Below are 21676 nucleotides of genomic sequence, written 5' to 3'. Positions count from 1 at the left end.
AAGAAGCAAAAGAAAAGCAAGCAGCTACTATCTAAGTCTATTCGCTCATGGGCATATACTATATATTGTATTATAGTTTTGTACTTATAGTAGGTGAGTGATATGATTAACAATAGTCCAATGGGGCTTAAATCAGTGAAGGCAGAGAGCAACAAAAGGGCAAATTTATCCATTTTCTTAGAAGGGTTGATAAAACTTGGAAAATGGTTAAGTCTAGATTTTAAAGGGAATTAAATTAACCAAGATAGGAAGGTTGGTGATGATGAGAATATTATTTAAATTTGCTTAACACAGTATATATTAAGTCACTTGGCTGTCATGCTATGCAAATAGGTACAAAATAAGTCCTAATTGCAAAAGTCAATGGACATATAATAGCAATACAATAATGCTAAAAATGGAGATACTTGGGAATACAAAGTCTTACTAGTCCAGAAAAAACTAGCCTGGTTATGAATTGCACTGGATTCTGATGAATGTAGATCTGTCATGAAATAGGAATCGGCACCAAAACAATTTAGTGAGCTTCACTGAAGAAAAAGAAATCTTGCTTGACTGATGCATTTCTTGAGCATGCCCATGTAATAATTTTCTACAATTTGCAAGTTTTATTTAAAAATTTAAGACCATATTTTTTCATGTACAGTATATCAAGGCAAGAAAAATGCATTTTGAGATGAATTTATATATCAATTTGTTAAGAGATCCCAATAATTTATCGAGTGGCAATCATGTAGATGTGATGAATAAATGTCTAATTATTACATTAGATAAGTGAGATAATGAAAGAAATAATTTTGATTTCTTGTTAGGTACAATAAGACTGGTTTACAAAATAACTACATATACACTGTTGGATGTAACAGTCTGCCATTTGTAATCTAGGTAACCTACTGATTCTGTTGTCAAAATACATACAGTTACCAGGTTTTTTAAAATTCTAAAAAGGGTGTTTTGGATCTGTCCACAATTCAGACAACCTGGGTTTTCTTGTTTTGTTTTGTTTTGTAGGATCAACCACCTGCCTTAGGCTGCCACGTGATCCCAAGAAAAGATGCAGCTGAGATGTCCCTGGTGCTGCGTTTGCACTTTTTAAAAAAATCAAATGGGAATATTACAGAACTTTTGAAGGCCATGACTTCCCTACTTTCCCCATTGCCATTCAGGATCCAAATCTATTTGCAATTATTAGGACGTGCCCCTTTTTATGGTCAACTGCATTCAAAAGGTGGGATAACCACCACCTATTGCCCTGCCAACTTCCAATGGCTCCATTCATATTTGAGTGGTTTGCAGGAACTCGTGTAGAATGTGAAATCAGCAAGTGAGAAATACTCAGACTTTGGAGAAGCCAAACAAATACCTCCTCACTTGGCACTTTAATAATATCATCTTATTGTACTACTACAGATGTATCTTTGCTGAGAAGAATTAACTTCATACCATTTCTGACTGCAGCTAGCCTTCTGCCAAACATTTAATGCCACATAATCCACATTGCAGCTGTTGAAATTTTATTACTAAATACATTTCTACTTTGACACATGGCTGTCTTTGCTGAAACATTGTTGGGGGATTAGTTTTGCCATTGGTGTTCCTTTTGTTGCTTTGCTCCAATTTCTTTTCCATTTTAATCTTCTAACGTTGGTTTCCTTCCTGAACGTTACTTACTTATTATTTATTTGTTAAATTTATTTGCCACCTACATTGCCCTGTAGGGCTATTCTAAGTGGCTAAAACATATAAAAGAACAGTTGCTAGAACTGGATATGTCTAGTCTTATGAAAAGGACTAGGGATGACATGAGAGCAGTGTTCCAATATCTCAGGGGTTGCCACAAAGAAGAAGGAGTCAAGTTATTCTCCAAAGCACCTGAGTGGAGAGAATCACCAATAATCAAGGAGAGAAGGCAACTTAGAACCGAGGAGAAATTTCTTGACAGTTAGAACAATTAATCAGCGGAAAACGTGTCTCCAGAAGTTGTAAATGCTCCAACACTGGAAGTTTTTAAGATTAGATTAAATAACATTTGTCTGAACTGGTGTAGGGTTTCCTGCCTAAGCAGGGGGTTGGACTAGAATAGCGGTCACCAACCGGTGGGCCCTGACAAAATTTTGGTGGGCCGCAAAGAAATCTCACCCCCAAAGCAGCCCTTCAAAGCAATAAATCCAGGCTGCACAGAAACACAAGGCTGCGCCACCCACATGACCCGCGGGAACCCTCCCTGCCCACTCACTCCTTACCCAGCAAACTTGCCTGCTAAATTTCTATTTTTCCTTTTTCCGATCATCATCTGCTCTGCTGTTCCGGGAGATTTAGATTAGCTAGGAAGCAGGAAATGGTTGGATTTCTTGCTTTCTAGCTAGTCTTTAGATCTTCGGCTCTGCTTTTAAGCACAGCCGAACCTCCCTTAGGACTGAAGGTTTGCTTGCAAGCAAATTCAGTGCAGACTCACGGCAAGCAAATTTGAGAGACTGAGCTAGCCGATGGCAGATAAATAGATCACTGAATGATTCTGTGAGCAACTCAATCTGCCTGCTTTGCCTAATTTTGGGTAAAAGTTTTTTTAAAAAAATATAAAATTCAATATTTACATGCATGGTGTGTTGTGAGTTAATTTTGTGAATTTACTTGCTAGCAAATTTTATGAGTTTGCTTGCAAGCAAATTTATGTGACAGACTGAGCTAGCCAATGGCAGATAGATAGATCTCTGAATGAATCTGTGATTCTGTGAGCAACTCAATCTGCCTGCTTTGCCTGATTTTGGGTAAAAGTTGCTTTATAAAAAATTCAATATTTATATAAATATTTATAATATTTATATATAAGCCATGCCCAGCCAGTCACATGACCACCAAGCCACACCCACAAATTAGGCCATGCCCACAGAACCAGTTAGTGGTCCCTGGGATCTAAAATTATGAGTTTGGTGGTCCCTGAGGTCCAAAAGGTTGACGACCCCTGGACTAGAAGACCATCAAGGTTCCTTCCAACTCTTCTCTTCTAATTCTAATTCTAATTCTATTCTGGGGAAATATATGGTGGCAGATTGAATACAAACTATTACATGCATATCCAAGGACAAATATTCCATATTATGGAAACAGCAATATACCTAATCAAATAATTTACCCTGAGTCATTTATCATGCTAAGTCATAATTTGCTTAAAGTATGTTGGTTATCTAGATTGCAGAACAAGCTAAGCTTCAAAATTGAATTGTGATATGAGAATCCAGCAATTTAGAGAAATTTCTTTGTTATACCTTGATTTATAAGGTTATATACCTTGATTTACAAAAATCAAGATCCTAGCCTGAAACCTAAATTATAATATTAATGCGCTCCATTCAATACAACAGATTTATATTCTATTCCTTTTTCATATTTTTCCATACTTTTATACATCTTATAAACATATAAGTTTCAGTACTGTGTATTTTGCATGAAAAATCTACTCTTTACAGTTTAAGAAATTCCCTTCACATATTGCTTTGCAAGTTGCCAACATTATAGAACATTTGTTTTTATTCACTTAAAAGTGTTCTGTCTTTTCATCCTTTTAAAAAAGTGCATATATTCACATATTCTGCTTAGCATTTCAAAGACTACTTTTTATAATTCAAGAATTATGCACAGTACACTATTTTCAGTACTGCTCATTTCATTCCTCATGCAAAGCCATGGCTAACATGCTATTGAGATCTGGGTTTACTGTTCCAAAAGTTACACAAAGAGGCATTACTTGAGCTTTTCTTTTTTTCCTTTGCTGGATTAATATAACTATTTAGGAACCTGGTGCTGTGTTTGGGGCACTTACCATACAGCTGCAGATACAAGATTCTCCCTCCTGTAAATGAAAAATGCAAATATGCACAACCCTAATCTTGACCTTAAATTAGTCTTTTATAAGCAGCTCCCTTCCTACCTCTTCTGCCCCATTTCTTTGGGGGAATCTGTTCATTTATGAACATTTGACCCACACCATGCCAGGCCTGTTTCTTATCAATGATTAAGCCACAATATATTTAGTACAAAGAAAGAATCTTTTTATTTCCTCTTTCCATATGCTCCTACATTAGCAGGGAAACAAAGGGAGCCGTATATTCAACTGACAAATTGCTGTCTCAATGCATTTGTCTGTCAAGGCTGCCTAAGAAATAAAGAATGAACATTTATGAGTCTGCAGTGCAGCTGTCCACTAAAGAACTACACCTGCCCATTCTTTACAAGCACGGCTAATAATCCAAGGGAATCTGGATATCTTGCTTACTACTAGCCTAGAGTTAGAAAAGATCATGCTATGACTATACAATTCACTATATAACTTAACCTCGCCCTCCAAATCTAGTCTTCTTAGACATATTAATACTTCATAGCTGTGGCCTCTTGCTTCCTTGCACAAATTCTAAATCCTGTGAATGTCCAGGTTTTCAAGCCCTAAATCTTGATAATTTCAAGGCAAATCTAACTACAAATTTAAGGTGATTTAGGAGGATTCTTTCATGTCTCCCAGGAATCTCTAGACATATTTAGAACATATAGAACTTCTGCACAGAAAAAATTCTTTTTCCTGAACATGATACTAGCCATTACACTGTAGTTTCAACCAATATGGGAACAAGCTTGAAGAAAGATCCAATATGGGATAGGATTTGTATACATCTTGTTTGTTCTCTAATCACTTGCTAGTATCCTATATTCACATATCTATAAATATTCATTACTCCATACTCCGTACACATTGACTAAAAAATGTCCATGTAGCTAAAGTTCTGCATTGGGACATGGAACCTCTCTACATTAAAAATCCATACATTTGTTCATGTTTCTATTTTTTCAGATATATAAACTATTATGTGTTATGACTCCCCTTCAAAATTCAAACGAACAAAACAGAAAGCAGCTGTTTCACAATTAAATCAAACGGAAAGAAGTCTTACAAGATAACGGCTGGCAGAAACCACAGCATAAATCTTTACTCTGTCCGGCAAACCAGTCCTGGCAATAAATCTCCAGTCTCAGAGCTCCTTGCTGTAACGTCCTCACTCAAATAGTCACTTCGTTCCTGGCAAAATTTACCAGCCCAGCTGTGTCCTTTTATACTCATTGAGGCAACGTGCTAATTTACTGACTTGCTCTTCTCATTCGCTCCAGCTGATTTTGCCTTCTCAACCGTCTTCTATTTTTTACATTTAACCACAAATTTTCCAAGTTCTCATCTCCACTAGAAGACTCTCTCAAAACTTCCCTGTCAGCCATTCCCGGCTGTTGATCAGATAAGGAACCAGAGGAGGTCAAAGGTCCTGACAATTCTAATACATCAGGTCTGTCATCCTTTGTCACGTCCATCTCCTCATCCTGGTTATCAGTCCAATCACTAAGCCAGGCCGGCTCATATTTTTCTGCGATGACCTCCTCACTTGAACTCATATCAATCACAGGAGCTGAATCCAAGCCCAGAGCCACAACAATTATGTATGTTTTAATCAGTTTAAAACATGCAGATAAGACAAGTATCATTAAGCTAAAGCTTATTTCTTCCAGAATCTTTTGCATCTCTTCCACAAAGTTTAGTCCAATCCTTATGGATATTCAAGGCAATTCTATAGGGCACTCTTGACTTTGCATGTAATGCAATAACCACCATGGCTCTATATGTGATGGTTTTTTCTTCATTTGTCAAGTAACGATATGTCATGACATACCAGACTAAGCTATCAAATTCAAAGAAAGTGAGGGCAGGTAATACCTATGGCAAGAAACTAACAAGAAAAGCAGGTTTAACCCCATACTAGGCTTCCCATATTTGGGTTCTTGTTTTAAGTGTTCTTAATATAGAATACTATTTGTAAGGAGAGTAAACTCGGGCAGCAGTTTTCCATACTTTTAACATGACAGACATTGATTATATGTAGTTGAATTTGAACGGAGTCTTGGGAAAAGACTCACATCTTACTGGAAAAGACAATACATATATTTTTCAAATAAATATTTGGTGGCTCATGCAATTTGTGAGGTGACAATATTGCTAAAATATGATTTTATTCTCCGGCTATTTCTCCTCTGTTTCTTTTCACAATGCATTTATCAATGTGTGTAAAATCCTTGTTAAAGAAAATATTGAATGCATCTACAGAAGTCCATGAAATCTTACATTTAATGAATATGTTAGATTATAAAATGTAATAAGAAATTACACTGCAATATATTTATCGAAAAGTTACATCACTCTTACGGAGGTGGGCTCATAAGCCTATTGCATGTATACGAAGTTCCTCCATAATGATCACCCATTTGCTTGAATAATGGGGATGAGTTTATATGAGCAACATATATGTAGATAGCTGCTTCCTTAAAGTGAAGGAAGAATTCTAAATAGATAGACCTATGTATTTTACATAGGGTATTGTAGTGATAAATAGTGAGGTTCTTCTATAGTTGAGATTTGCCCACTGGGCTACCTGGTTTTCAAAATCCAGATGTTTCCATACCCTGAAGAAGACTAAACTGATGGGGGCCAGTACATTTAAAAAATATTTACAGCATAATCCTATGAAAGTTTATGCCTCGGCTGTAATTCATAAAGTTGACCTTATATATTTTATTGCCATCATGCTTTTATGCTCCAAATAATTTCTATTAGTCATTACTTTTCAAGCAGTAAGATTTATATAGCTGCATTCTAGTAGAATATTTTCTTGTGACTGACTTTATTTATTTTGAAAATCACTTTGCTTAAGGCTGCTGCCCTTCAAAAGTAGTGCTATCATATTTAGTTAAAATATGGCAATTTACACCTACTATGAATCCATTTTTTAATGAAAAATGTTTTTCTGAAGCTTTAATCTTACCTTTCTCCATACAGTCAGAATCAACATACAAACACACTTTTTTTTTTCATCATAAAAACAGGATGAAAGATTCAGGTGTAGCTGAACTTCTGGGATGATTTAAAGTAGCAGTCTTCAACCATTCTGGCTGAGCAGAGAGGATTATTGCATGGCCCACTTCCCAATGGGCATGGCCCGGTACCAGGCTGCAGACTTGGGGGTAGGTGAACCCCTGATTTAATGTATTCAACCTCTATCATCCTTCATTAAAACTTCAAAACCCCTCTTGGCTCAGGATTTACTTTTCATGGTGAAGTAACTGTCATGTATTTTAGATAGTAGGTGCTAAGAGAACTGGTCAGAGATGTCTAGTCACCAGATTAATTATGTCATTGTCATTGTCAAGTTATTACGAAATAATATGGATCACATATGAATATTCTATGCAATTATTATTTTAAATGCATACTTATTGCCTATTGCTACTTATTTTAAATGCATATTTATGGCCTATTTAGGATGTATCATGAAAGATTACATACATATTTAAAGATAGATGTGAAATACATCAAACTAAATCAGTTATAAAACAATCAAAAACTGTTGATGGATTCATCACCAATCTTGAATGCAATGCAAATGAAAAAAAACATTGAACATGTGCCTAAACTGTAACAACTGTCAGCTTGGAAGCCATTTTTCTTTGGAACACTGACAACAAAGGAGATATATGTTTTGTTTTGGGTATAGAAAATTCGTACTGTAACAGAATACCATAGTTCCTATATAGCGATGCCCATCCAAACAATTGAGCAGGGAAGAAAACCCTCTACTTCTCAAGTCATAGAAGTGGATAATACTGGTTTGGAAGTTATTGCCTCTGTGGCTACTTCCACAAGTAAGGCAAAGTCTGAATGTGGTTTCTTTCTGACTTACCTATAACGTTGCAGTTCAACAAGCCAAGACTTAGTGTGATAAACGAACACCCTTTGCACATCTACACAGCCTATCTTTTTACGCTTACTATAAAAACATAGCACTTGGGCCCTATCTACTTTGCTCACTGTAGCTGTGAACTTTCTCAGAAAGTTACCTTACCTGATACTACATTGTACACATCCTACTAGACCAACAGGACCATAGATTATGGCATCCATACAATGAACTTGAATGGTTTGATGCTTTCTTGCACAGGCAATTAAAATTGTGCAGATACTTAAATTAAGTCATTTACTGTAGATATTTAACAGTTCCCTTCAAAGCCTCAGCAGTACCATTCACCACCCTCATTCATCCTACTAAGGAGAGAAATTAATGTAATTCTATTACACAAATCTATCTCCCGCCTTCCCCAATCAGAGAGAAGCATGTCAAGGGCAATACTAGAACAAATTGTGCTTCTGTGACCCTTTTGAGTGTGTTGGTTTGATTGATGTCTGGGATTAAGACAACACTAAAAAAACTAAAAAACGAGGGAAAGGAAGCTGTATGAGCAGCTGTTGTGCTGCTGCATGAACAAAAAGAAACAAACACAAAACCCCACTTACTGTTCCTCAAATTCTAAAGTGTTATATGCGCTGGAGGTTTTGAATACCTAAACTTGCCTGAGTACAATGTTTCTCACACATATATTTTTAAACTGAAAGCTTTTCAGTCTTCAAAGGAGGTAGCAGCTTTCTTTTCAATTGCTCTGTAGGGGGCAGCAGGAGAGGCAGTTCTCCAGAGGCTGTAGATATTTGCACAAATCACTCTAAAGTCACTAACAAAATTCCTTTCAAAGAAGTGACAGCATTAAGGGCCACTTGTATAATGTTTTTTCTTTCCCGCTCTTTCTCTTTAAAGTGTGTGTGTGTGTGTGTGTGTGTGTGTGTGTGTGTGTATTTATGTAGATTTTCACGGGTACATGTATGCAGGTCTTGGCGTGTTCGGGTCTTTTCCCGTGTAAGATTGAGAGTATCTTGGCCAAGATACTCTCAATCTTACACAGGAAAAGACCCGAACACGCCAAGACCTGCATATATATATATGTGTGTGTGTGTGTGTGTTTTGTGTGTGTATCCATGCCTAACTGCCCAATCAAATTCCCACAGGAACCAAAATCCTAGTAAAATTATAAACTGAGTGCCTACCCCCACTTCACACACACACACACACCCCTTACCACAATCACAAGGAACCTGTCAGAACTGCAACCAGCCAGCCTGCAAATGAAAACACAAGAGCTTTGCTCAGGCATCCAAGCAGATTTTTCTTGCACAAACCAGTTTCCAAGATGGCTCAGCTGTGCACACGCAGGATCAATGTAGGGTAATTATGACGAGAGAATATAAATCCAGGATTAGGCAGATATGTCATCACTAAGTGGTTACAAACAATAATACTTAGCTTTCTTTCACAAACCTCTGTGAAGGGAAGTATAATAGGTAACATGGCAGTTCTATTTCAGCCTAGACTGTATGTTTCTCATTAAACTACAAAATTCGAATGTGTTTATTCGGCCTATTTGACAACCACAAACCAGTGGAAAATTACCACAGTAAATTATTATTAAAAGTGGTTTGTCATTGCCTTCTTAGGGCTGACAAAGTGACTGGCCTAAGGAACCCTGGTGGTGCCTGAGGCAGGACCAGAACTCAGGGTTTTCTGGTTTCTAGCTTAATGCCTTAAGTACTAACGCCAAACTGACCCTCTAATTTAATTATATATTTATAATTTATAATATAAATTATACCCTTATAATTTTGAAATTGTATTTTCTGAAAAACAATAATTTAAAATTTCTATATATGTAATTATATAGGATCTGTAAACTATTTTGTTGAAAACAATATAAATATATGTTACAGGAATAATAAAACTTCATGGTTGACAGTATGACAGACATAGGAATTGGTGATTTTAAAATGAAACAAAATCTATTTGCCAAGTTGTTCAAATCAGCTTACAAAATATTTGGAATAAAAGTATTTATTAAAGCTTTACTATAGGAATTTCTTTTTTTTTAAAGCTAGTAACCAGCAAATCAAATTTATCTATAGTATGCTTGGAATAAGCTCTTACAGAAAGATATGTCCGCACACACTGTGACTGCTGAATGGATTCTTGCCCATCGCTACAAGCCATACTTTCATGGTTAATAGCATATACAAAAGGAGCACAAAAGTTACCTTAAAGAATCGGCAATAACCATGAGAGAAGCCAGGTTCTCATTATATTGACCACAGCTGGTGATCAAATGAAGATGATAGCATATTTCTTATTGTATGTTTATATATTCTATCCATCCATCTTGTTGTTTTAGTAGTTTAATCTTTAACTGGGAAAAACAGTGCATCACTGAGCAATAATTTTTGAACCAAGGTGCCTCAAATGGGCTAAATTACCAAATGGGCTAAATTACAGAATGTAGCCAAAATCTATGACTCCTAAAGGAATGAAATTTGGGGAAGCTGTGCCCTCTTCAGTGCAAAGTACTTAACTATAATTATGTAATATATAATTATATTTTAAAATTTCATGACAGTGTCTTAGCCAGTCTCACAATCCCTTGCTCCCCCGCTGCCCCCCATATAGCAGCAGCTACTTAACTGCCTTCTGGGAAGGGAGGAAAGGTAGAATAGAGAGGAAGGAATTCCTACGCAATCCTCCCATCCCATCCCAACCCACTACTGCATGATCCCCTCATCTGTGTAACACCCCCCCATGGATCTTTCCTGACCTGTGCTGGCTTGCCACATGTCTTCTTCAATCCACACAGCACCTCTTGCACATCTCCCTAACCTAAACTGTATGGCACTTCTTCCACATGCTCATGCACTCTTCCCAACATTTGCAACTCCTATGCACTCCATCCCCAATTGGCATTACACCTCTCACGTACCCCACACTACCTTCTTGACACCCACTACCCCCCATGCACCCATCTGATCTGCATGATACATCTCATGAACTCTCAGACATCACCCTTCTTTTGACCTATGCCACTCACCCACATGCCCTCCACATCTGCACACATCAACACATCTTTCTCAATCAGACAGCACCTCTTGTGCTCCCTTATGCACAATTCCTGACCCACACATCTTCTCAATTTCTCTCCCACTTCCAAGTTTCCCACTAGCAAAGTAAATTTGAGGAAGGGAGGGAGACTTCTGATGATCCCTGCCAACAGGGCACAATTACCTAGTGTTTTCATGTTATATACAGGGATGGGATTCAAATTTTTTAACAACCGGTTCTGTGGGTGTGGCTTAAGTGGTGGGTGTGGCTTGGTGGTCATGTGACTGGGTGGACATGGCTTGGTGGTCATGTTATTGGCTGGGCGTGGCCAGCTCAATATCACTCACATCGAGGCACACATCTCCTCTCCTGGCCTCTCATGACTGCGGGGATGCTGCAACAGTCGTAAGTGTGAAAAATGGTCATAAGTCACTTTTTTCAGTGTCCTTGTAACTTTGAATGGTCACTCCACACAAGCAAAGTACCAGCAAAGGAGGGGGAAAAAAATTCCAGAGACGTTTCTGAGACAGGAAGTCTAGTCCTGCCAAGAATGTAATAAGGGTTAACGGAGAGACAGTTTCTGTAAGCAACACCAGAATGTTTTCTTCCTTCCTGCTTTCCTTACAGGATTAAGCCAGTAATTTCTTCTAACAAGCGGTTGTCCGAACTGCTTAGGATGTTAACAACCGGTTCTAGCGAATAGGTGCGAACTGGTAGAATCCCACCCCTGGTTATATATGTTTGTATGTGTGGTTTATTTTGTTATTAGCTTGCTGCCCACATTGTTTGAATTGGGCCGTTTTATTAATCTAATAAGTAAGCTAAAATAAAATGCCAATGAAATGACAAAAGACTGATCATGAATAGGTTAAAAATTGGAGACTCTCTTTTTGACCTTGAGGCAACCACAAAATTGCTGCCTATGGGGGAATGAGTACTGCCTCCTATGTTTTCTGTAGGGTTCCTTTAAAAACAAACAAAAGGCACTGTTGGTTTTAAAAACTTTGCTTCCATTCTTTTCTACAAAGCCTACTTTCTAGGAATCTTTGTGACCTTAAGAACAGCAATCGATTATGGCTCACAAAAACTCTTTGAGGAGCAGAAAAAACCAAGCCCCTGAACAATTTGCCTTGGTCACACAGAAAAAACTAAGGAAAGATTGAGAACAGAGACCCTAGTCTACTGAATTACTCCAGTGCCTTAGGCAAAGATCATTCTTGCCTGTCACAACGAATGACTTCATTGTGTACCTACCAGAATACATACATACAAATATCCCAGTTCAATGTTCTATCAATTTTCACGGCATCAATATGTATCTAATATCTTTGCACAATAATGAAGTTCTTCATAAAGGCAATTCTATTAGAGTCTAGGCAGTGGGAAAAAACTGGATGGGGTAAACATACCAAATCTTTAATATCACTTTCGGGTTTTGGGGTCACATTTTTGGTAAATGCAATTATTTTTTAAAAAAATAGATAAGAAAAATTAATTCAATAATCTTTTAGTATTTCTAACAATGTCCATTTGGCAGATTCCAGCAGACAGATCCGGCATAAAAATATAGGTAGCCCTCACAACCTGTAAAATGAAATGTCAGGTAACCACATCATTTAGCAACAGCAATCCCAGCAGTCCCCATTGTTAAGTGAGGATTGCTGGTCATTAGGTGAAGACTTCATGTAACTTAATTCAATGGGGTTGCAAGACTTGGTTACAGCAAGCTTTTTCTTAGGCAGCTTGAAATCAAGCTGGCAAGCATGTGGATGCTATGGAATGTGAGGCAGAGGTGGAGAGGTGCTGTAGTGCGGTGTGAGTGCAGGCATATAGGTGGGTGCATTGAGGTGGTGTCCAGGAGAAAAATCAGCAATTTATAGGAGTGACATGTGACCTCCTGCTAGCTTCCTCATTGACTTTGCTTGTGGGAAGCCAACAGGAAGGTTGCAAATGGCAATCATGTGACCACAGTGTACTGCAACTGTTAAGTGGGAGTGGCCATCAATTGCCTGAATTGTGATCAAATAACTGCAGGATTGTTGTGATGGCCACAACTTTGAGGGCCAGTTGTGAAAACTCCTATTCAGCACTATCGTGACACTGAAAAGTAACAGAATTAGCAGCCGTAAGGTGAGGGGTATCTCTACTAGAAATTCTCTACTAGAAATTCATCCCGCAATCCATTGGGAAAATGTCCTAACCTGACAATCAGGATTAATAAATTCTCACTTTTTAAAAACCTATCCATATTGTATTTCAGTAAGTGAACATCTACAGCCTTTCCTATCTCTTTACATTAGTTAGGCCTAAAACAATTGTGGTCAATTAAAGTAAAGAGTGAATGTTAAAAATTGTTATTTGTTAAAGAATATTCAGTATTCAATTTAGAATTAAAGCTTTCTGATTTTTCAGAATACCTCTAAAATGTGCTGGAAATCGTTTAGATTTAGCATTTATATGAGAAGTTCAAGAACCTTTTGTCCCAGTCCATTTAAATACTCCCCACAAAGTTTCTGGCCACCCCCTTTTTCAGAGGTTATTTTTTAAAAATTAATTGGCTGCAGCCCATTTCTGAGGGAAATGTTTTCTGGTTTCTTGTAAGGTAGATTTATGAAATGGTATTTTGAACAAAGCAACACCAAAACAGCTGGCAAGCATTGTTAATTTGAACTCAAATGATGGCATCTAAATAATTAATAAATTACGAGAATATGTTTTTGGGGAGGGTTGGTTTGGTTTTTCTCCCTCTTTTCTTGCATTCATTAAAACCAGCATATGATGAAAAAGACTGATCACAATTACAATTACATGGAAGCTTGCTTTGCCTGAATGTCTTCTTGCAATATTCTATCAAAACCTTTTTTAGATCTCTGACTTGCCATTTGGGACTCATTTATTTAGTTCTTTCATCCAGATGGTTAAGATCACACAAGGACCCACACAACAGAAATGGTTAATTAACTTCAGTGCTGGACCTTGTATTGTTTTGCACAGTTGGAATCTTGCTGTACAGCAGAACATATTGTGTTGTTTTGCATCACTGTCAGATATAGCGAGTACCCCTTCGATGTTTGAGGGCACCCTTAAAAGAAAATGTATTTAAAGTGTGAAAATGCTACTTTTCTCATTGAGCCATTTTATATACTCAATGGCACACAAGATTGTTCTTCTGTCTGAATTTTCAGGATAAAGAAGGAATATTATAAAAATATTTTAGACTTTGATATCCAGGATACTATAATTATCCAGGACACTATAATGATTAAGAAACACAAAATTAATTTAGAGAATATCTAAATTTATAAAACAATTTAAACTTATATTAAAACAACTTAAGCTAAACTACAGTCTATAATTACAAGAAAGCTTGTATTATATTATCAAATTTTATTTCAAATTATCAAATTTTGGTACAGGAAGTTTAACTGGATCCTGAATAAATTCAGACAGCAAAAATTCTCTGTGTTTTAAAACATAGACATAATTTTCCAACAGTAGAAAAGACAACATAAGACATTTACATGTAAAAATAAGCTTTACATGTAAAAATAATTACTGAATTAAACCTCCAGGTCATGACAAACTGCAGGCAACTAATTTATTATTCTGCATCAATTAATGTAGTCTACAATTGGGCATTGTAACATTTTAACCTGAAACTACATCAGGCATGAATAGAAATCAAATTAAGATTGAATTCTTATTTAATCGGGAAGAATTATAGCTAATTATGGCTAAAATTATTCAAACCTGGGAAAATATGTCCATCATCACAGATTTAACTGGCACATAGCAGTCTTTGGATAAGAAGGATCCACAAGTTATGATCCAAGCTTTAAAAGTAGATAAATGGAACTATTCATTATACTTGGCTTATCCAACTTTAAACCATGAATGGTCAATTATTTGAGAGTATTTTTGTCCTGAATGATTAAATTTGTCACATTCAGTCTTTTAAGTTTAAGTTTACTTTATTGTCATTGCATCTTGTACAACAAAATTAACTTTGATGTGGGCAAAAGGTAGGAGAAACGTAAATTGTTTATTGCCATTGCTTTAATTGAAATGCACATGATCAGAATAATACGGACACAAAGGGATGGCTATATCTTTCTATATATGTTTGCTCAATCAAATAGTGTAGCTCTATGGCAAATAAAGTAAAAATGTTAAAACAATTAACTGGTAGGAATAAGGTTTAAACTTGTCCGGTCATTGACTACATTTTAATTAACAGAGAGAGAGACTTTAAACACATGACCAAAGGACATGAACTGACTCATAGCTGCTAAATTATAATGCTGTTGGTGCACTATATGAAGAGTAAGGTAAGTTCGCTGATTTCTTTAAAGAAACCTACATTGACACTTGACAAAGTCATTTAAATTATTACTGATTCTGAGACGCTTAAATAATAATAATAAATAATTGGGATTGGAGTGCCTTTTAAAAAAACTTTTGTTCTTACTTTGATACCAACACCCTTTAAAAATTATCTCGCTGATTTCATTAGGATCGAAGTTCAATTTGCCGATTAGATCTATATCCTAATATTTACCTTATGGTTCTAGCAATCTTCTTGGGGGTAAATATAACAGCAGATCCAAGTTTATCGCTGTCCTATCTTTATTCTTCCTTGGTAATACATGGGTTTCATTGTACATTTTCCTATCCCAGAGCAATTACAAAGGCAGATCCTTTTCACTACGGACGCCCTTAATTTTCTTATCCCAATAAAGCAATTGAAAGTCCCCGATGCTCTGCAGAATGTATGCAAGATATATTTAAAGCCCAGCTGGTTAAAAAAAAATTAAGTAATACAAAAATGTGTTTCATTTAGAGATTCCTTTTCTGGCTCCTTCTTCCTTGAATACCCAAATATTCCTGGATATAGACACAAAGAACTATATACTTTTAAAGATTTCTGCAAGTACAAAACAGTAAAAAATTTCTGGGAAATCCAAGTAGTAGAATTTCAACTTGGGATTCCTAAAGTATAACAAGTCTTTTTTTTTAACTATTTATCTAGTTTATTGGCTAATAAAAGTAATTAGCATATTACATTTCACACATTTTCATGCAGGAATTCCAAAGCAGTTTAATGTATTATTTGCCCCTGAAGTCACCCATGCATGTTATTTCCTTGCCCTCTTTATTTACCAAATTTCATTAGGGAATAAAAAGTTTAAACAAAAGCAAATCAAGTTTTTTAATCAGCCAAAGATATATATAATATATAAAATACTAGAAAAAAGGAGGAGAGAATAGTTCCTTCCATCAAGAGATATTTTAATCAGGTAAAGTAAAAACGAAAAGGAGCCCTTGGTGAAGAAATAGGCTCTTACAGGGGTGGGATTCAAATTTTTTAACAACCGGTTCTGTGGGTGTGGCTTAGTTGATGGGAGTGGCTTGGTGGTCATGTGACTGGCTGGGCATAGCCAACTCAACATCACTCACATTGGAGGCACCCATCTCCTCGCCGGGCCTCTCATGTCTCTGGGGATGCTGCAACAGTCGTAATTGTGAAAAATGGTGATAAGTCACTTTTTTCAGTGCCATTGTAACTTTGAATGTTCACTCCACACAAGCAAAGTACCAGCAAAGGAGGGGGAAAAAAATTCCAGAGACGTTTCTGAGACAGGAAGTCTAGTCCTGCCAAGAATGTAATAAGGGTTAACGGAGAGACAGTTTCTGTAAGCAACACCAGAATGTTTTCTTCCTTCCTGCTTTCCTTACAGGATTAAGCCAGTAATTTCTTCTAACAAGCGGTTGTCCGAACTGCTTAGGATGTTAACAACCGGTTCTAGCGAATAGGTGAGAACTGGTAGAATCCCACCCCTGGTTATATATGTTTGTATGTGTGGTTTATTTTGTTATTAGCTTGCTGCCCACATTGTTTGAATTGGGCCGTTTTATTAATCTGGCTATGGGGACCAGAGAATAGACATGTCATAGTAGCAAAATTGGAGTTCTGATACAAAAGCAAAATTAACACACAAGCTACTGTTCAAGCCTGATTTATCTCTGGATTATATAGAAGTGCTGATATTTTATTAAGTAGCATAAGTTTATAAAATTAATGATAACAGAATTGCTGAATCATAGCACTTTAGTTATTAGATAAAATAATAAAAGGGACTTGGCATGCTTTATGGGTTCTTTACTTTAAGAGTTCTTGCAGCTCGGTTAGGCAGCACACACTTTTTTAAAACTATTTTTTTTTGCAAGTATGTTCTGAAAGTAAAAATGTATGGGTGTCACATCCTCTGATATATAGTTCAGATCGCTTATCTGCTCAGCTCTTTGGATTCCTGAGTGAACAGGAAAGTACTGCTGCTTCAAGAGAAGAGCAACAACGAAGTGGAAAATTACAGATGTTGTGACTCTGAAGTCAAAGCTCATTAGACAATGAACTCCCCAGTTTAGAGAATTCAAAACAGAAAATAGGTGAACACCAGTGCCTTTGAGGTTTCCTCCAGTTTTCACATTATATAAGCACCTCTTCAACAGTTAATTATATAAGGTCAAAAAACATTGCCAATATCTTTCTTCCTAGAGGAAAACAGCTCAATTTCAATAATGGCTGAATTGTAAGAAACGCCAAATTTATTTGAAAGTTACATTATAAAGGGAATTAAGTTTTCAAAATGTAAGCTTTGGAAGAACATTGTTCAGAATAAAAATGAAAATAGTCTTCAAACGCAGGGGAATTAGAGGAAATATTAATTACAGTAGCCATGAATTTTGACCTATGCAAAGAAAGGAGATATGGAATTAGGTAAAGAACTAGAACTAGATAAACAAACTATTCGGCTTTCTGAGTTTTATCGCTCAGTGTCAAAACAGTGCAGACCTCTATGCATAAAGAAACCGCTTAGTATTGTTTTATAAATATCAGGTTTGACCATTCTCCTCGTAGTGTGAGATAATCAATTCTTACCTGTGTCATTTTGACAAGGTCCAATGAAGGTCTTTGTTCCTTTACCTCTTCAGGTCGTCTTCGCTTAATTCCAACTTTCTTGTCATTTAGGACACATGGTTGAGACCGACTTCGAGAAAGCCCATTGGAGCGCCTTGTCAACTCTGGTGTCGAGGCAGGTGTGCTATTTGCTGAGGGCAGACAATATTCCGAAAAGGAAATTTGATCATGGGAACAAGAGAGAGATCGCTGGATGTCAATCCTGCCACTCTCAGAAGAGCTAGGATCATTACCCCAAATATCACTTGTTTGTCCATAAGTGGCTGACTTTCGCATTCCTTGGCATGGCTGACACCCAAATCTATTGCTAAATCCCATCTGGTCATATGATGAGGAGAGAGTACTTGACCTGGAAGGAAGGCTAAAGCTTGAACTTCTCTGCATGGTTGTGAATCCATTGGAGTAACGCTGCACACTACCCCCGCTGTAGCAGCGTCTCTTTTCTACAGGAGTCCAGACCTTTGATCCTATGGGCCTCCATGAAGCCCGGCAACTAGACATCTCATCGGAAAAAGAGAGTGATCGGCACTGACGTTTGCTGGGAGGTGCTGAAGGGTTGCCATTGCGGTCACTAAGGCTGAGATCCTTGATCAAGTTGGTTACTGAGCATGCGTTAGCTGGCTCTCTCTGCCATAAGGAGCTTTCATCACTTTTGTCAGGCAAGCAGTCCCAAATATTGGCACTTGGCTGTTCGACCTGAAGGGTATATTTCCTGTTGAGGTCTCTCCATCTGTGATTTTCTAGTTTTAAAGGATAAAATAATATACAATCATCAATCAGTCAAGTATTTATTACAAAGTCAGGTACAATTAAAAATGCTCAAAGAATATCTAGTCAGAAGTTCTAGAATAAAACAACACACAACAAATAAAATCTATGTTGAAATCATAATTTATAACAGACAGCCTATCTGTCTGTTATAAAAAAGAGCACGGCCTAAGCTATAATGTAATATTACGCTTTAAATTGTGAAGGCGTATACTTATTAGGTAATAAAGTACAATGGGATGATATCAAAAGATTTAGTGCATTAATTATATAAAAGTAATAATGGATTATTCAACAGGTTCTGGAAAATCTTTAGTGCTGCTGCATAGAATCTAGCTACCTGAGCTGTGACTACCATCCACTAGTCTTTCAGCAACCACTGAAGATAAACAGTGTTGGAATGGACAGGATACCTATTAATTATTGGGAAAAAAATTTTTGTTCAAATGTCACTATAAAAAGAGCAGCAAAGAAGGGTGTGTCCAGAGGCTTCCATCTCTCCTTACGTTTTGTTCATACTCAACACTTGAATTTAAGGGGGGGTGGGGGGAATTTCCATTGGGGAAAAAAACATTCACCTTAAATATATACGGCCATGGATCCCAACCAGTTCATGCTATGGCCAATCCAGGAACTCTTTTAAGATCATTGTGATCTTAAAGATTCATTATTGTGTTGATAGAATATGGGTCAGAGAGCAGAAAAATCCTGAATATGTGGAATCCTCCCTCCCCTGAGAAATACTTCAGACTTTTGGATAAAAACAAAACCATCTAGAATTATAGCTCCATTGTAAGCTGCCATAGGCTACTGATTCATTTCAACATCTCACCTACATCTGCTGCGGTTGGCAGTTATTAAAGTTTTGACTTAAATTCAGCTGAGAGTAGCTTTGTTAAGAAACAAACCATGAGAACAGCAGCAGAGAAAAGCAACAGATTCTGTACTATTATCAGGAGTGGTGGTTTATTTCTTCTACTTTTTTCTCTCTTCTAAGAGACAAAGGAAATCAGAAGGTTGGAAACAAAACTGCTTAGGCATGCAATATAGCCATATCTGAATGGCCATTTAATATCTTATTCAGCATGAAGCAAAAATACTGGGGATTATAGCACTAAGAACATTTTTAAGCCCATACATTATTAAGGTTTACAATCAATCTCAAAGCGCTGGAGTGCAAATTTAATTGTGCTCCAAAGCAGCTCGGTATCCTAACAATTTGGATGAATGAAAGGACTATTTAAACAGAATGACACGGGGGTGTACATAGGGTGGATTCTGTTTCAAAGTCTTGAGGGATGAAGGTTTTAGTAAGGGGAAATTCTGTTCTTAGTGATGTGTGTGTGTGTATTATGAATATTTATTAGGAGAAAAACCTGCAAAGCAATAGATGGCAACAATACAAAGGACAGGAAAAAAAATTACTCTGTTAGTATTGTATGCGAGAGGAAATAATATTTTTCCCCTTTCTTTGTTGTTCAGGAGCAGTTCACAGTGCGTGTGCAATCATACTCAAATTGCATCACTATCCACAAGGTCTCCATTTTTTAATAATTCCCCCTCATAATCAGGCAACAACACAGAACTCTGGAGTCCTTTCCTATAATCTTGATATGCTCATCCCATGCTTTCTTCTTTAATCTTTTTCTCAAAGGCATAAAATATGGACATCAAATATGGAAAAAGTTTCTATGCTTGGTATTGGCCGACCTTTAAAACCATTGCTTATATGTTTTGTTCTGAAACCTTACGTAGACTACAGTTCCTGGATTATTTGCTGACATAATTATTTTAATAATTATGTACTAGAAAGTTGGTAAAACACATGTGTATAAATGCAGATAGCTAAACAATTTTAAATTTTTAAATACACCCACAATTAGCTTGAGGTCCTAGGCCCTCAGGGTCAGTACCTGGAGCAAAACAATGGTAACCCGAATAACATGTCTGCAGTGATCAATCCCATGGCTATATAGACTAATCAAATAATGATTTATGGGAGTATCTGGTTCCTATGATGTTTATAGTGTTTTATATCTTATTGGTTGTAAACTGCATTGAGTTGTTCTAAGATGGGCAGCTATATAAATATGATATATTTATCTCTATTGCCTTCTTTTCTGAACTAAATCAGTCTGTTGCCATGAAGTAATAGATATTATTCACACAATCACATCTACACATAGTTAAAAAAATGATCGAAGACTCCCTCAATATGAAAATAAAAAATATGACATAATGTATTTAAAGGGAACAAAATCGAAACAGCATTCTTTGAGCATGATGTACTTTCTACAGAACTGTGGATACTTTTACAACAATGATATTTCTTGGTGATTTTCAATTGATCCTTATATTGGAAGAAAATAATCAGTCATTCTCTGAACAGTCTGAAAGAAAAATCAGTGATAGAGAACTAATGTCAAATCTTGGTTAGAATTAATGACTAAACAGTCAAATAAAAAGATAGATTATAGTGGACTTAATAATATAAGCCCACTGTAAGATTCAGAAGTTAAACTCCTACTGGAGGAAAACTAGATGATTTTTAAAATAAGCATTTAGCTTAAAAAAACTATTGGATAATGTAAATTGTCTAAAACATACTGCAGCTGAAAATGACTTTGCAAACAGCAGTGGCGTGAAGTTAGAACATTAGCTAAGCAACTAATGGAGGGTAGAGTAAAATAATTTATAACTTGATTTATCTTACTTCAGGAACTGACTATATTACTAGGTCATAACTGTCTTCTGGAATTAGGACAATGTGGAACTACAAAACAGCTCTTCAAATACATTAGATCAACAAAATACATGAAAACTTAATCTGAAATACATTTATTGTGGTACTTTCCAATTAGTTCAGAAATCAGCAAATAATACATTAATGCATCTGTAGTTAGACAGTCCCAAAAGATTTATTTTTAAAAAAAATAAAAAAATGAAATTTACAGCCAGCATATTTCACATTTACAAGGAATCATGAATCGCCTCTGTGTGATTTGGGTAGCTGTATAAATTTGTTTAATAAATAAATAAGTTACAATGTGCTGAAAAAAAGTGACTTACAAGTGGTCCTCGCATTTACAAAGGTTGC

At 36.5% G+C, this 21676-nt stretch overlaps 1 protein-coding gene across 2 annotated transcripts in view; it reads right to left on the bottom strand.

The window, feature by feature from the left end:
* The window catches only part of FAM53B (family with sequence similarity 53 member B), a 123922-nt gene that overhangs the window by 50640 nt on the left and 51606 nt on the right, over positions 1-21676 (bottom strand). For both annotated transcript variants that reach the window (XM_026704935.2, XM_087932558.1), the window contains exon 5: positions 17773-18551. In XM_026704935.2, coding sequence (XP_026560720.1) covers positions 17773-18551 — 779 coding nt within the window. The remainder of the gene's footprint in view (positions 1-17772; positions 18552-21676) is intronic.

Source organism: Pseudonaja textilis, chromosome 4 (genome assembly GCF_049901715.1).
Source record: "Pseudonaja textilis isolate UNSWEBS1 chromosome 4, rPseTex1.2, whole genome shotgun sequence".
Classification (NCBI taxonomy): domain Eukaryota; kingdom Metazoa; phylum Chordata; class Lepidosauria; order Squamata; family Elapidae; genus Pseudonaja; species Pseudonaja textilis.
The sequence above is the reverse complement of the archived record's forward strand: the minus strand, read 5'-3'. Positions and strand labels throughout refer to the sequence as shown.